The 18,165-nt window shown below is 40.8% G+C and overlaps 1 protein-coding gene across 2 annotated transcripts in view; it reads right to left on the bottom strand.

The window, feature by feature from the left end:
* Positions 1–3,110: 3,110 nt before the first annotated feature.
* Positions 3,111–18,165, bottom strand: part of pparab (peroxisome proliferator-activated receptor alpha b) — a 34,535-nt gene continuing 19,480 nt past the window's right edge. Inside the window, exons 3-7 of one of the 2 annotated variants that reach the window (XM_037542692.1) lie at positions 15,109–15,247; positions 10,577–10,776; positions 8,480–8,689; positions 7,916–8,159; positions 3,111–7,327 (exon numbers count right to left, since the gene is read on the bottom strand). In XM_037542692.1, the coding sequence (XP_037398589.1) occupies positions 7,083–7,327; positions 7,916–8,159; positions 8,480–8,689; positions 10,577–10,776; positions 15,109–15,247 (1,038 nt within the window). In that variant the 3' untranslated portion in view covers positions 3,111–7,082. The remainder of the gene's footprint in view (positions 7,328–7,915; positions 8,160–8,479; positions 8,690–10,576; positions 10,777–15,108; positions 15,248–18,165) is intronic. The other variant, XM_017701190.2, reaches the window with a different exon arrangement.

Below are 18,165 nucleotides of genomic sequence, written 5' to 3'. Positions count from 1 at the left end.
GTGCGCGAGGTTGAGAGATACCGGCTAGATATAGTCGGGCTCACCTCAACACACAGCTTGGGCTCTTAGTTCATTCTCCTTGAGAGTGGCTGGTCTTTATTCTTTTCTGGGGTTGCCCATGGTGAGAGGCAGCGGGCAGGTGTGGGCTTTCTCATAGCCCCTCGACTCGGCGCCTGTATGTTAGGGTTTTCTCTGGTGGATGAGAGGGTAGCTTCCCTACGCCTTCGGGTTGGGGAATGGTTCCTGACTGCTGTCTAGGCCGCAGTTCAATAATCGACTTTGTAGTCGTGTCATCGGACTTGCGGAAATGTGTTTTGGACACTCGGGTAAAGTGAGGTGCTGAGCTGTCAACTGATCACCACCTGGTGGTGAGTTGGATCAGGTGGTGGGGGAAGATACCGGTCAGACCGGGCAAACCCGAACGTATAGTGAGGATTTGCTGGGAATGTCTGGCAGAAGAACCTGCCAGATTGATCTTCAACTCACACCTCCGTCAGAACTTTGTCAAGCTGAAGAAGGAGTCCTATAGGGCATGGTTGGCCTGTGGGACACCAGAGGCAGCTGACAGGTATCGACAGGCCAAGCAATCTGCGGCTTGAGTCATCGCCAAGGCAAAAACCCGGGTGTGGGAGGAGTTTGGTGAGGCCTTGGAAAGTGACTTTAAGTCGGCTCTGAAAAGATTCTGGCAAACCGTCAGGCGACTCAGAAGGGGAAAGCAGTGTACCACTAGCACTATATATAGTGGAGATGGTGTGCCGCTGACTTCGACTGAAGACGTCATTGGGCGGTGGAAGGAATACTTTGAGGAGCTTCTCAATCCCACCGACACGTTCTCCAGTGAAGAGGCAGAGTCTGGAGACACAGGAATAGGATCTTCCATTACTGAGGCCGAAGCCATTAAGGTAGTTAAAAAGCTCCTTGGTGGCAAGGCTCCAGGGGTGGATGAGATCCGTCCCGAGTTCCTCAAGGCTCTGGATGTTGTGGGGCTGTCTTGACTGACACGCCTTTTCAACATTGCGTGGACATCGTGGGCGGTGCCACTGGATTGGCAGAATGTGGTGCTGGTGCCTCTTTTTAAAAAAGGGGACTGGAGGGTGTGTTACAAGTACAGGGGAATCACACTCCTCAGCCTCCCTGGTAAGGTCTATGCAGGGGTACTGGAGAAGAGAGTCCGGCTTATAGTCGAACCTCGGATTCAGGAGGAGCAGTGTGGGTTCCGCCCTGGTCGTGGAACACTGGATCCTAGAGGGCTCATGGGAGTTTGCCCAACCGGTCCACATGTGTTTTGTGGATCTGGAGAAGGCATTGGACTGTGGTCCCCGGGGTATTCTGTGGGAGGTGCTTCGGGAGTACGGGGTACATGGCTCTTTGCTACGAGCCATTCAGGCCCTGTACAAAGCAGGAGCTTGGTTCGCATGGCCGGCAGTAAGTCAGACTCGTTCCCAGTGAGAGTTGGACTCCATCAGGGCTGCCCATTGTCACCGATTCTATTCATAATTTTTATGGATAGAATTTCTAGGCGCAGTCAGGGGGCGGAGGGTGTCCAGTTTGGTGACCTTATGGTCACATCACTGCTGTTTGCAGATGATGTGGTCCTATTGGGGACATCAGGCCATGAACTTCAGCTTTCGCTGGATCGGTTTGCAGCCAAGTTTGAAGCGGCCGGGATGAGAATCAGTACCTCTAAATCCGAGACAATGGTTCTCAGGCAGAAAAGGGTGGATACGCTCTTTCTTACACTACAAGGGAGCGGGAGATTGACAGGCGGATTGGTGCTGGGTCAGCAGTGATGCGGGCTCTTTACCGGTCTGTTGTGGTAAAGAAAGAGCTGAGCCACAAGACAAAGCTCTCAATTTACCGGTCGATCTACGTTCCCACCCTCACCTATGGTCATGAGCTTTGGGTAATGACCAAAAGAATAAGATCGCGAATACAAGCGGCCAAAATGAGTTTCCTCTGCAGGGTGTCTGGACTCTCCCTTGAAGATAGGGTGAGAAGTTCGGTCATCCGGGAGGGACTCGGAGTAGAGCCGCTGCTTCTTTACGTCGAGAGGAGCCAGTTGAGGTGGTTCGGGTATCTGGTTAGGATGCCTCCTGGACTCCTCCCTCATGAGGTGTCACAGGCAAGTCCACCAGGGAGGAGACCCCGGGGAAGACCCAGGACACGCTGGCATGACTATATTGCCCAGCTGGCCTGGGAGTGCCTCGGAATCCCCCCCTGCAGAGCTAGTGGAAGTGGCTGGGGAAAGGGAGGTCTGGGCCTCATTGCTTAGAATGCTGCCCCCGCGACCCGAACCCTGGAGAAGCGATGGATGGATGGATGGATATATACTAAGAAAACTTAGAATATATCAAGGACCATATACTCAGTAGAATTTGTATATACCCAGGACTATATACTCAGTAGACTTAGTATATATCCAGGACTATATACTCTGTAGAATTAGTATATACTCAGGACTATATACTCTGTAGAATTAGTACATTTCCAGGACTATGTACTAAGTAGACTTAGAATATATCAAGGACCATATACTCAGTAGAATTTGTATATGCCTAGGACTATATACTCAGTAGACTTCGTATATACCCAGGACTATATACTCATTAGAATCAGTACATATCCAGGACTATATACTCAGCAGACTTTGTATATACCCAGGACTATATACTCTGTAGAATTAGTACATATCCAGGACTATATACCCAGTAGACTTACGTAGTATATATCAAGGACTATATACTCAGTAGACTTAGTATATATCCAGGACTATACTCAGTAGAATCTGTATATACCCAGGACTATATACTCAGTAGACTAAGTCTAAATAGGAACAAAATATTTCTGTCATAGCTCTCTAGTGTAAAACTAAGCCAGGCAGAATCAAGACTAATAAGACACAAGGCAGAGTTTTTAAATAAGAGAGGGTGTGGAGTAGTAAGATCAGTTCTTGTTATTCTATTCCTGGTTGAATACCTGTATGCATCTCCTGAAAGTTGCGGAACAGAATGAAGATGGGCATCACAAAAATCTTGCCATGACAATCCAGTATGTTAGTTGGTTAACCATTCCACTGCTTTAAAAGAATGACGCTCATTTATTTTATAGCATTTGGTATATTAGCTTAGCTTTAATATACAAATATTACACTATTCAAAAACTGCATGTGGTGCACACACTGTCTCTAGTGTCTCAAGATTTCAACAATATTCAAACCACTTAGAAGGATTTATCCAATAGTGCACTGAATCATTAAGGAGCAATGAGCTCTTAAGAGGGAAGACGTTAATATGACTATATACATACAGAGTAGTTCTAACATACAGACTATATACCAACACTGTAATATCAAAACCTCATAACTCCAGGTAAATAGTTTTTATTCATCTTCTTTGCACAATTTAAAAAGACCAGCTGCCCTTTACATTGTGTGAACATTTCATGATGAATGGACCAATAGAAGTGATCCATAATTACCTGGAAAAAAATCTCAATACATTAAAGTACATTATAGTTAAGAATGTCTTTCTTTTTTCTCCTATAAAGCTACCATTCTAGAGATTTAAGATTTTGTCACAAGAGCAAAGATAAGCTGTAAAAACAAACAAAAAAGTTTTAATTGCATTCAGGTCCCTTTGAAAGGAGTGGTGGGAAATCACTATCTATGCTAACTTGTAGTGCCTTTCTATTCTGGTCACAGTTTCTGATCTAGTGTGAAGAAACCAGTATGGAAATGTGAGCATATGTTATTTGTCTTGTTATGAAAATGGTTTCTCTCTTTTACACTGAGCCCTTGTATAAAGGAGAGGGGACAGCTGGTGATGCAGTGGGAAGTTCATTTCTAGTACCTGTGATCTCTGAGAGATGCAAATATTGAGATGCAACAAGTATAAGCATGCACTGGCTATTACCATGTTAAGAGCAAAACCTGTGTGGTAGACAGGCGCAGCAGAAATCAACACAACTGCATTGCTTTGGTTTTGCTACCTAATTTTTTTTTTGTGGAAATGTTAATGAACAGTGCAAGTTACAGTTTCAAATGCATTCATAAGTTATTTGTGCAATGCAACTATTGACAATATGAGACAAAGTACAAACCACAAAAAGCTTTTGGGTCATTCCATGTCAAATCTCTAGGTATCACCCACTAGGAGTTATTTTGATTTGGACTAAATGTTTTTCTGATATCTGTTTGTGAAATCTGCCATGTGACCAAGCACCATGACAGCCATGTTTGGGCCAAATCTGATGACTGGTTGAGAAATTGCTGAGTATTAAATGCCACATGATGACATTACCTAAATATGCTCCTTTCCATTTGTTTCCACTGAAAAGTGCCTTTTGACTTTGTCTTATTGTGGTCTCTTAAACGTCTCTTAACTTTATAATTTTTTGACATGGTATGACTCTACAGCAAGTCTCACAATCATTCTTAACAATCTACAACATGGTAAGCATTTTCAGAATCTATTATACATCATGATTTGAGATAGAGGTCCATGGTTTGCCTACTCTGCTCTGATTGTGAGACATCGTAAGTGATGTGCATGCTTAAAGTTCACACACTGTGTAGAAAAGCTCTCACTGTGATTTTAGATCTTTCAAACTGATTCTGAAAATGTATTTCTTAAGTTTCAATCTGTTGAAAAGGTGTTTAAACAAAAGTAGTGCAACTGGACATCCATGCATTGATCTATTCTTCTTTCAGTACAATTGTGGGTAACACTTGCTTTTTATAGGCAGGTAAAATGGTGGTTAACACCTACTCTTAATTATAGTCCTTCTGCTAGAGCTTTGAGGGATCACTTGGTTGGTTTATCAGTACTATCTGCTAATCTAACATTAATACTTCCTAAATTACACAGGCTTAAGCAAACAACCACAAAAAAGTTGATTGAATAGTTGCTGCAAACTGCCCACACCCATAAAAATATATACGAGTCTACTTTGTTGATAGTTTAGCACCACACCACAACACGCAGAAGCTTGTTATATTTTAAATCCACCTTATTTCTGTTCACAAGACAATGTAAAAATTGCTTGTTTTACTGCACTGATTTTTGATATGGCTGATGTATGACAGTAACAATGAAACCCACTGTGGTTGTGAGCAAGAAGTGTTTAAACTTTCCCTACATGACAGACAGTTATCACAAATGCAGGCAAGATGAGGCACTGTGGTTTTCAAGATAACCTGACTTAGGGAAGACCCCCTAAACCCATTATTACAGTTTCACCCACCTCATTTCAGTCACAAGTTATACTAAATCTTCTCAATTGCCATTAGAAAACTACTGTTCTCCAGCATTCATGTTTTGGATTTTGCTTGACTGGCTGGTGGCAGAATGCACAAAGCAACCTGGGATTAAACCACTGGAGGTGCAAGTTTCTAGGGCAAAATTAGATTGGCATATGGTGACTAAATACTCCTTCAACTGGGACTTTCACAAAACGTGCATAGAATAGAGGAAGGATGCTTGAATATTGTAAGTCACCACCAGACAAATACTGAAAAAGAAAGAAGGAAAGAAACAGAGGCTGACAGATACTGCAAGAAAAACAGCAAGTAGATATGTGTCCAGAAAGGCCTGCCTTCTTTAAGGTTCAGATAAACCTTTAGCTTAGTTTTTATATAGTTTTTATAAAGACAGCACAGTCTGGTCAGAAGCGCAGGTGTGCTTAGTCTAAAGGCATTGGTAGAGAGGTATATAAGATATTAGATTTTGCAGGAGAGCATCTTGTGCTTGCATAGATGCAAGTTCTCAAACTGGGACCGTTAGTGTTGTGCATGCTGCACCATGGTGTGCACCAAGTTCTGCCTGCAATGGGATCTCTTTCTTGAGAGCTGAGGTGGTTTTGCTGGAAGTGAGAAAGCAAACAGCAATTTCAGAAGAAAAGCCATAATTTTTGACTTTTTTTGTGAGACAGCAAGTTTAGCTCACAAAAAAGGAGTGTGATAAAATTACTTTTGCCTCACTGTACAGCATGATCAGTGTCTGGCCGGTGGTGCAAAGCAGACATTTAGTGAAAATACTTCATTTTCAAAAACAAGCACTAGTTTGGACCTGCAAACTAACCAGATGTGAAAATGCCCTTAAAACAGAAGCAACAGCAGACCCTAACTCAGCACTCTTACTATGAGAGGTTGGATACATCGAAACCCCAGTGCCAACAAATGATGCGATTAAAGTGACATATACATCCAGATAACAAAGGGTCATTTTGCTGTTGTATGTGGCTTAAGGGCCAAGTACTAACCAAGAGGGAGGCGCTCTATAAAAAATGTGAGGATTACATTGGAAGCATTGTTCAGAAAACACATATAATCCCTGTTGATTTCTTAGAAGAGAGTCCAATGCAGTACTAAACAGAGGTCTGCTCTGAAGTCACTTGGGTGTTCTGCTGTAAATCTATCAAATGCTTGCTCTTAATGCATTCAAGTAATACAAATTTCTTGCACGCACATGTGCCTGTACTTGATGCACCATAAACCATTATTATGTCAGTCATTTTATGTGTTTCTATGTACAGATAGCATAGGCTACAAAAAGTGCCAAATGCACCCTTATCTCAGTTTAAAAGACATATTGCTGCATCAAGAGGTCTGATTTCCAGGCCTGTTTTTCAGTCTATGGCCCATGATGAAATCCATGTGGGCAAGCGCACATTTTAGAAACCACGTCCTAAAAGCGGAGGGACATAGTAGTCCAGTTTGATTGAGCACTGTCCTGAAACTGACTCTTTCCAAAGACGATCCCTCTAAGATCTGACAGCTCCAGTCAAAACCATCCCTTCTGTACAGTCAGCTGATTTGTGCCTTGTCCTGGACAACACTGTCCTTTAGGAAAAGTGGTTTATTGGCAATCCTTGAGATAGGTTACAGTGTGTCTATCAAGGACACATTCAGGAGGCCCCTGAGAGCATGTCCTTATTTTCCGAGGAATACGTGAACCTCTCCATTTCTGGACAAGCCCTCAGTCATCTGGGGAAGGGCTAATTTTCCGCCCTTCTCTCTTTTTCCGTTCCCTAGCACGTCCCTCTGGAAGGGCCAAGGGTTCAGCTGCTAGCCACAGGAGTCTCCTTCAGTACATGTCTCTATAGATCTCCTGCAGAAGAGGATGTAGTGACGTGTCCTCTGTCTTCTTGATCTCCTGCACTAACTGGGCATGCTCTGTCACCAGCTGACGCAGGTCTGCTAGCTTCTGCAGTAATTTGGGGAAGAGGAAGGTGTTGTCTGGGTGATTGTTCTGAAGGTGTAGCTGAAGCACATGAATGATTCTCTCCTGCATTCGTTCTATGTGAGGGATGTTCACCAGACCTGGTCGATCTGAGGGACAAGAAGTCAAGATTTTACATGAACTTTATCCAAAACGTAGCCTGTTTACTCAAATGAAGTCAATGATAAGGATGTAAATATTTATTCTCAATTCTTTAGGAAACAGTTCTGTGCATTATGAATTCTCAATTGTCAAAAGTACATGAAATGCACAAATGGAACTCAAGAAACTAATTACACTGTAGTGGAATAAAGACATTTACCAGGAAAATAGCCGTATAATTTTATTTTAGTCAAACAATTATCATATATAATATTGAATAATGTTATTATTATCAATTATAACCAGAGTTGCACCAATTATGAATATCTATGGCCAAATTTTTGGCATCACACAAAGAAGGGGTGCCCATTCCTGGTCCTGGAGATCTACCACCCTGCAGAGTTTAGCTCCTACAGTAATTTAACACACTTTAACCATATAATGAAGGTTTTTAGGTGCATGTGAATATTAGAGATGGATTGAACTCTCCAGGGTGATAGATCTCCAGGACCTGGATTGGGCACCCCTGATACAAAGGAATTAAACTCAATGTCTCAGGATGCTGAATTTGGTTGCTCTCACATTTGACAACTTACCTCCACAGCAGATGATGGCAGCCACAAACAAAGCCAGGTCACTGTCGTCAAGTTCCAGGGAGTTGAATTTCATAGCAAACTGGAACTTAGGCTCCATCATGTCACTGAATGGCCGTCGCAGGCTCTTGAGAAACTCTCTTGTGATGAAGCCGCTGCCATAGGCAACCAGCAACCCGTCTTTATTCATGCAGGAGGCCAGCATGGCAAACAGCGCCTCATACACACCATACTTCAGCAGCGTTACCTAATGAAGCATAAATCTGTGTTCATTGAAGGGCTCAGAAACATGCCATGGAAATAACTGGGGTAAAGCAATATAATGTAGTTCTGTTCAGCATTTTTATTTAAATAACAATACTCACTACAACAGATACACGAGAGTGATATACAAGAGTGAAGTAACTTTACTTTTTTGACTTTCTGAAATAAAACACTGAAAGCTTGTTTTATATGAAATTCCCTGGTTAATCTCAACATCATACAAATACTTAACACCCATGATGCAATAATTTCAAGTCACTCATGTTGTTTTGCTTTAAGTTTGTCAAAAGACATAACACTGACCTGGTCGTTCAGGTCCAAGCTGCAAAAGCCTGGCACAGACTTGGCAAATTCAGTGAGCTCTGTGACTGTCTCTACTGATGTGCACTGGCAGCAGTGGAAGATGCGCACTTCCACCTCTTTATTGAGCAGCCCTCCTGAGGTACCAACCATCTTAGCTACCAGAGTTTGCTCAGCCAGCTGTAGAGTCTCCATATCATGGATGACAAAAGGCTGGAAAAAAAAGAGAATCAAGAGTCAATGACTGAGAAGATCACGATCACAAGTCTGACTGACATAATTTCAGTTTTGAGAAACTAAATGTTTTGGGTAAAAAAAAATCACAGTTATAACTTGTGATAACAGAAGTAGGGTGTAATGTGATATTAATCATTTCTCACTTGATCTAAGCAGTTAAATCCTGTAAGAGAATTTGATTAAAGGATATTGCTTTGAGTAAATTTTTCTTTTGTGTAAAAATACAGTTGTATGCAAAGGTTAGGCACCCCTGATCACATAACATGTATTGTTGATTTTCTAAGTGACAATGAGTTAATAATCATAAATTTTAATGTATAATTACTGCTTATTTGCTGAATTTAACATACTGGGGGAACAAACATAAAATGTGGCCTGCAAAAAATGCCATATTTAAGTATGCTACCTGTAAACTTTTAGGTAACTTACTTTGACTTGTAAAATCAACAAAATATATAATTTGACTGGGGGTTTTCAACTGTTTGCATATGACTGTATATCCTTTACATTTTTGCCACAAGTTTCTTATTTATTCACATCAGAGCAAACAAAAAAGTCAAAGTGCAGATGTTAACTTGTTATTCTGATGCAGAATGTAAATAAAATATAAATGTAATGCAACTGTACAACTATGTTTAAGTAGTAAAGCGAAACAGCAGCACTTCTAAGGGTTACTGCCCAAAGGAAACAGTACTTTACATAAAGCCTCCATTTGCAACAATAGACCAATAGAACAATAGAATATAAATATAAAGTCTTGCTTCATTGTCTGTGTCAGAAGGACAATGCAGAAGAGGACTACACCAGACAAATCTATCCAGGAGATACTCAACGAAAGAGTAAAGCATAGAACAATCTATCCAAACAAACAAGCTCCTATTCCTTCTCTGGTCTTGGGCATTGATTCAAAGCTTTCCAAAACAATGAACTTCCTCAGACATGAATAACGCAGGTAACCACACATTCAGATGCCTGACTGAATAGGCTGTACAGTAAACAGTACTGAGGATAAGAGTTGCCTCAAAGCTGTGCTTCCCAACCTCACACGATGGGGGCAAAAGCAATTCCAGTTCCCACAGAAATTACACTACCACCTGCTGCTGTCTGTCAGCTTGAGGTTGTAGCAGGCCACGCTTAACCCTGAGATGATAAGCAGGCTACATGAAGCCATTGAAGCATGTTTTCATAACAGTACAATCTAAATAAGATAACAATCCCATTAAATAAGTGCATTAAACTGCACAGTAACAGTGTATTTGAGTTTTAGTGATCCAATAACACAGCAATAAGCTCCAAAAGGAACACTTTTGGCAGCTGCAAGAAATATGGCTTCATTCACACTTGCCAGCATTGTCGTGTCCTCACTTTTAAACATCTGCGACCTACCACCCAGCAAATCTGAAGAAACTGAATGGGATTAAAGCACTAGGAAGTCTCCAACTTCCATTATAGCAGATACAATTTACACCTTAACATCCTTTTCTAAATAGAGAATGAGTGCACTGTGAGAACATGCTAGGATGAAAGAGATTCTTTAACCCAGCCTTGATCACACCCAACTGGTTAATGTCCCAGGGACTCGAGAGCACAGAAATCTACAGCCAAATGCAACCAACAATCACGCTAGTGTTGCAGATACAAGCAGAGATAGCATTTGTGAAGTGGACCTACTCTCTCTGGCTTTTATCCACACCCAGCGAATGAAGACACTGGAATTTGGGGTTACCCATAAGCTCAGCCTCTCCTTGTTGATGATTTATAGGCCTCACATATATTTTCTCAGTATTTTACTCCTTGATAACAGGGGGAGCATGCATAAAATATAGCCCACGCATACACAAACGCTGTGCAGGTTAATCTTACTGGTGTGTTTGTCTTGCCCGTTAGAATGGTCCGTGCTTTGGATTTGTTCATGCTGAAGTTCTTCAGATAAGCCTCACAGATTTGCTTGGCCAGGGTTTTCTGGTCAGCTAGCCGAGGATCCTCCACCTCTTTCTCGCCTGTTAGTATCTCGGCCTTCAACTTCAGCTTCTCTGACTGTGGCATCCGGCCAAAGCGGATAGCTGTATCAAAAATATACAATGCTTAGTTAGGTATGTGTTGTATGTGTTGCTCTCATTTGAGGTTTTAGCATTTTGCTAGTGGACAGCCAGGTATAGTACTGTACAAAAGTCAGAAAGGACACTTTATTTAATTTCCAGTCCAAACAGCCAAAGACTCAATATCCAAATATATTATTACATTTTTCAGTATTTAGGGTGTCCACCCTTTACCTTTATTATTGTTTGGTTGTATTTTTTGCTTTTCACATTCCAAGTCATTCCAAACACATTCAGTGATGTTGAGGTCAAGACTCTGGGGTGGTCAGTCCATTATTCTGAAAACATCAGCAACGTTTTTAATTTGCACACTTTCCTTTATTTGTCTATTTCTATTCTTCAGTAGGGGCTTCTCAACACTCACACATCCTTTCAGACTCATAGTGCTCAGCTGTCTTCAGTGGAAGGATGGACAGAAACACCTGTGAATTTTGTCAGAACTGAAGCAACTGTGGAGCTAGATTTTCTCCTCTCTCTCAGACATGAAAGCTTTAAGTTGTGTGCTTGATGGGGAAGGTTTTGGTGGTCTACCAGGCTGTACATGGTTGTTAAGAATCCCATTTTCTCTAAATCTTTTAATAATAGTTATTAGTTAATAGTTAATAATTTTAATAATAATTTAAAATAATAAAACTCTATTATTTGAAACTCCTGTATTTCACTTATTTTCCTCTGTGGATTACTGTCACATACTCTGCCCCTTCTGACAAGGACATGGACTCCAACTCCCAGAATACACTGGGAGATCATGTGACTTTGGACTCCAGCTTGCACTCCTATCATCGCTCTCAGTCTCCCGGACTCTTACTAAGATTTGTGTTTGCCCCTTTTTACTTTGGTTGCCTGGTTTTCATTAAACCATCCTCTCATTTATCTGCACTTGTCTGGTTTTCTGTCAGCACATTACAATTACCTTACATATTCCATTCTCATAAATGTCTATTGAAACTTCTATTTAATGTCTGTATGACTGGAAATTAAATAAAATGGTGGGTGGACTTTCTCACAATCTTCTTACTTTAGAATACTACACAAATGAAACCATCTTCTGTGCAGACTTCAATATTGGTAACAATGGAACAAAGACAAATACAAAAAGATTTACTTGTATAGATACATGATTTCACATAGGGAATTCCCTCTGCACTTTGGAGATATTAAGCAAACTTGAGGGAACATGATTACAAGTCTGAACTATGTGCAAATCATGAGTAAGATCAGGATGTCTGTTGTCTTGGTAGTAGACCCCGAGGAGTTGGGCAACTCAAATTTCAAGATGGATTCTGTCCAGATGGGGAAACCATTGCATGTTATCGTCTGACAAGGGAGTCAAGACCCTGTATTTGGCTGATGTAAGATTTGAACTGGCGTTTCAGAATCATTTTATCACCAATGGAAACTTATTGACAGGCTCTTCTAAGCCATCCATCAACCGATGTCACCTAGGTGCGTAATGACTTTGTTTGTTAAAGTCTATGACTCACATTAGTAGCCAGACTTGCTGCAACTAGTCCCTATACTTTATGACACACTTTTAAACTCAGTGGCTTAATATATTAGGCCAAGTTTTGCTGTAGTGTTCAGTCCATTCAAACAATATGAATATTAGGATATGAAAAGTGATTCAATAATGTACTTAGACAGTAAAATCTCAAAAGCTAATCAGATTAAGTCTGCACTGGCTGTAAACCTCTGTGAAGCAAAGGCCACCACACACTTAAACCCACTTAAACACACACACACACACACACACACACACACACACACACACACACACACACACACACACACACACATACCTCAGAACTTGAACAAGATGATACAATGTTACCTGCATACTGCATGTTACACTACATGTTATTCAACCCATTAGCTTGAGCTCATTTAAAAAACATTCTAATTTGACTATTTACATTTCAAAAAGGTGAAATACATTAATCAAGCTTTCACCCATTACAGATAATGAGCTGCACCATTCAGCAGAGTGAAACAGAGTGTGTATGACGCTGATGCAGGAGAAGCATCAGCAGACGTGTCAGACACAGCTCAGTGTAAGCACATTTGCTAAGCTGGCTCTGAGAGGATGAGGCTTTGGTCAGTCTGGCTTAGGCACTACCACACCTTACTAATGCACTCGGAGCCCAGTGCTTTTCAAATGTACTCTGTACCTTATCAGAAAAAGATGTATGTCTCAGCTTCAGTCCTATGGAGAACTCATGAGAGCATGTTGCAAATGTATATCAAAACCTAGTTTTGCACCAGAAATCATCATCTTTGAATTCTCAGTGTAGAACTTTTTACAGCTTGTTAAGCTTGGGACAATGTAGAAATATTTTTGAAAACACACAGAAATCTTTTAATGTATATAAGAAATCTGTTAACACCTTTTACACTCTAGTCTTGACATGCCTTGAAATGTTGAGATTTTTGAAAACACATTGAAAAAATGCATACTGGTAACACTGGGTAGTCTCTATGCCCACGTGCTGTATTGAGGAACAGATTAAAGTAATGCCTTGCTGGCTGAAGCACAGAGAACAGATGGAGTGACCTAATGAAGAAGTGGAGGTATAGTTTCAATCCTGTGACCACTGCACTTCTGCCAGACTACGTTAGTATATGGGAATAGCATGTCCTTACTCCAACTCTAAACCTGTTATAACCGTGGCAGCCAAAAGCAGCTCAGAGAATAGTTGGAGAGCACTACAAAAATTGAAGAAATTGTGTTTTCAATTGCGATCACTAAAACATAGATGAAGTACATGCAAACAAACCAGTGTTACACTAATCAATTCTTGAATCTACTGTGAAAGATCTAATTAAATTGCTTTGATAAGTAATATGGCTGTCATGATAACTTCTCAATGAATTGCAAATGTCTGGTTGGAAAGTTGCATGATGATAATGTATATTTAATTACTCCTATTGGCATCTCTCATAGTAAGAAATAGAGCTTGATTTACACATCCATTTATAAAGCTTATAAATCACTCTCACAACAAAACCTCATATGTCCAAAATGGCAGCTCCTTAGGAGAAGGAAAAAAACGTTTTCAGCTTTGAAAACTTTAACACATTATTAAAGTAAAACTGTCATTATCTAATTTTGCAAAAGCCCATTTTAATCAAGTAATTGTCAAAATAATCATTAGATTAATTCATTTTCCAGATACTAATATAATCAACAGCCCTAATAATTCATTTAGAATCAGTCTAAATTAAAGTCACTATATCTATGGCAACCTCAACATAATCAACCCCACGTCTTTGCTTTTAGCTAAATCGTTTCTCTTTTTAACGTATCTGCTGCTAAGCTCAGGTTGTCCATCTGGCAGTCTGACCTAACGCATGTTTCCTGAACCCTGTGTTGACACTGTTCCATGATGTCATTTAGACTACCATTGCCCTCTCTGCTATTTTTAGTGCGGAACCGTCGATGCTCTGCAGAGGCAGGTTGACGGTCAGCATGCCATGCTGTAAGTGTACATAAAAAGAGAGATTGGTCGATGCTCTGCAGAGGCAGGTTGACGGTCAGCATGCCATGCTGTAAGTGTACATAAAAAGAGAGATTGGTACACAGAAACCATTTTGGGTCATGGACTTTGAGCTGGACATGACTAGAAGCATGCGTTCTCTGAATGCTGAGCATGTGGACAGAGAGCTCTACATACAGATGTGGACTATATGGAAACTGACATATGATCAAGAACTATGAAAGGGTCACTCTTTGGATAGCAAACTCCGCTAAATGTGCTTTGTGACATCATCATTGAGGATTAACTTGGTAGACACTGTAATAAGACAATCATTCAGCTGAGAAGCTGATAACTCATCTTCAGGAGTAGAAGCTTTACACAGTTTATGTATCTTGGATACATTATTATGCTTGCACTGCAGGGCTGAGATAACTTGAATGATGTTAACATTGTTTCTATGGTAACAGAAGACCACTAATGGTCATTTGATAAAATGGTGGCAAGCAGGCCCAGTAAATCTCACCTTACCCACTGTAGTAGATATAAATAAAACATGTATAGTAGTAGAATCATCCATTTCAATGAGGAAAACCAGAGTGAATGGTTGTCTACTACTCGTGACAGGCAGTGGCCAACATGGTACACAGTTTATCCTATCAAATCATGAGTTACCGGCCAAACTACACCTCACAGACTTATCCACACAGGCTCTATTCTTTATAGATCATTAAACTTTAACAGGGCCCATGAACAGCAACAGCTTAATCTGTTGTTACCTGCTTGTATGTGTGTGGGATTATGTTGATACCATAACACTCACCGTTGTGGGACATGCCCACGGACAGGCACTTCTGAAAGCGGCAGTATTGGCACTTGTTCCGGTTCTTCTTTTGGATTTTGCAGTGGCGTTCACACTTGTCATATTCTAGCTTGAGGCGAATGGTTCGTCTGAAGAAGCCCTACAGGTGACAGAAGTAGAAGCTTGTGAGAAAAAAAGACAACACACAGAACACCTGTAAACATAATATTTGTGCCAGCAAACACCTTCATCCTTGATAAACACCATAACGGGGAATGGAGGATGTTCACAAAACTAAATGCTTTTATATACTTGGATATACTTCATTAATTATTTTATTTATCTTTTCACATTCCAAATATAGCATTCCAAAGAGTTTTTTGGATAACACTTTTGGTTTCCTTAAGAACCATGAAGAAGACTTGTGAGTGTAAAAACCTTCTGAAAGGTTTGAAGAGCCTTAATATAACATATATAACCAATTTAAAGGTTCTTCTGAAAACCTTCACATTATGTTCTTCACATTCACACATTCACACATCTCATTTACAAAAAAGTTTCCCCAAACAACATACACTGAAAGGTTCTTTAGGGAACCCATAGTGGTTCTTCTAAGACATTGCTCCAAGATACCTTTTTGGCACCTTTTTATATATTTTTATATGTATAATAAACAACTGTGGTTGTTGGTTTAGTTTATTGTTTGTATATATAAAACAATATTTTGATAATTAGGCATATTTTATATCCTGACAGCAATCATAACTATGTGTGTGACCACAATGAAATCTCAGTAGTTTTAAAGTTTTAACAGTAGGAATAACATACAGAGCAGTATCTGTCCCAGCTTGTCCCTGCCTTAGGTTTCCTCTTTAAAAATCATCTAAAGAATTCTGCATTCTTGTACACTGAAAAAGACTTTACATAGTAAACGGGAACAGTATATGTTTCCTGTGCCAGGAAAAATAAACTGCAGACATTCATGTGCAAGCCACTATATAATAAATGTGAGCATTTCTAACAATAATTGAAAATAATATGCAGAGATTCTTGACTGGGATTTTACGCAGAGCATCAATGACAAAACTGTATTTTCATGTTGTATCCACAACTAAGACAAGTGCAAGTTATCAGACCACATGATCCTAAAGATGTACCGAACCTGAAATCAGTTAACTTGCACAATCTGGATAAACAGTAGAGTCAATCAGCAATGAGCAGTGCCAGCAGTGTGGACACTCAAAGGGAGGCTGGCAGTGAGATGAGGGGCCATTAAACACGAATTGCTTCATTTCTATTTAGCCATTCTGTCCTGAGACTCTTCCACAAAGTTACGAAAGGCAGATTATGGTGAGGGCAGAAGCTCCATGGGGGACAGCAGGAGGAGTGGGAGGGGGTGGGTTGATTTGAGGACAGAGGGGTTGGGGGTGTGAGTCCAGGGAGACAGCGTGCCGTCAGCCACGAACAGAGCCACGTGGCTGGAAAGGCCTAATCATGATCCTCGGGCATGACTGTCCAGCTGAAACAGGGAGGGACAGAGTGTGTCTGAGATTGTGCATGAAAGTGTGTGTGTGTGTGTGTGTGTGTGTGTGTGTGTGTGTGTGTGTGTGTGTGTGTGTGTGTGTGAAATGGCATTAAAACAGTATGTCTTTCTGTCATCTCTGAGAGACTGTCATTACATACTTACATTAATGCCTTAATACTAAACAATCCACAAGCAGTTATAGCAGTTTACCAGTGAAAAGGGGTGATGTTAGTGAAGCAGTGCAACAGTGACATTTTTTTCACATGATTTTTTCATGGTTGATATGCACTGTCATGCATGCGTGTATGCAGAGTATTTTAAAACGGGTGCAAACATGACTCAGTCAATCAGAACTATCCGTACCACAATGTTATCTGCAGCACATATGTGTACATTATTGTGAGACAACAGAACTTTTTAAACTTAAACTTAATTTAAAAAATCAAAGTATTCACTTCACTTTTCACTCTAACTTAATGTCTGTAATCTTTGACATTGGAAACCCATGAGTTAGAGGTCATTTGTTGCCTTCATGGCTTTGCTTTGTCCCTTGGCTCAGTCACATAACCTGTGCTTGGACTAGACAGAACTATGTCTGTCGCCTGTGAGTCAGGTGCTGTTCTAACAGGCCTCACACACAGCTGGCCTCAGTGCCAACTGACCCAAGTATAACTCAAATTAGCAAAAGTCCTGTTCAGTTTCTCTATATATGAGTTTGGGGCAGCTATTCCTGCATGTGTAAGTATAGTTTACAAAGCATTCAAGCAAGAATTCATTTCAGAACATTATTTCCCCATTTTGCCAACCCTGTATACAATTTAGTTTTTTTACTTTATTTACTGCGATGGACTGGCGACCTGTCCAGGGTGTATCCTGCCTTCCGCCCGATGACTGCTGGGATAGGCTTCAGCACCCCCCGCCTGCGACCCTGACGGAGAAGCGGCTTGGAAAATGGATGGATGGATGTATACAATTTACAGCCTATCCCAGCGGTCATTACGCAGAAGACAGGAAACACACTGGGCAAATTGTTAGTTCTTCACTGTACAGATACATAGACATATACACTGCTCAAAAAAATAAAGGGAACACTTAAACAACACAATATAACTCCAAGTAAATCAAACTTCTGTGAAATCAAACTGTCCACTTAGGAAGCAACACTGATTGACAATCAATTTCACATGCTGTTGTGCAAATGGATAAGACAACAGGTGGAAATTATTGGCAATTAGCAAGACACACTCAATAAAGGATTGGTTCTGCAGGTGGGGACCACAGACCACTTCTCAGTTCCTATGCTTTTTGGCTGATGTTTTGGTCACTTTTGAATGTTGGTGGTGCTTTCACACTCGTGAAAAGGCTGCAGGCGCTACCAGGAGACAGGCCAGTACACCAAGAGACATGGAGGAGGCCGTAGGAGGGCAAAAACCCAGCAGCAGGACCGCTACCTCTGCCTTTGTGCAAGGAGGAAAAGGAGGAGCACTGCCAGAGCCCTGCAAAATGACCTCAAGTAGGCCACAAATGTGCATGTGTCTGCACAAACGGTTAGA

This window comes from Pygocentrus nattereri, chromosome 11 (assembly GCF_015220715.1).
Source record: "Pygocentrus nattereri isolate fPygNat1 chromosome 11, fPygNat1.pri, whole genome shotgun sequence".
Lineage (NCBI taxonomy): Eukaryota > Metazoa > Chordata > Actinopteri > Characiformes > Serrasalmidae > Pygocentrus > Pygocentrus nattereri.
This window is presented reverse-complemented; position numbering and strand designations above follow the sequence as displayed.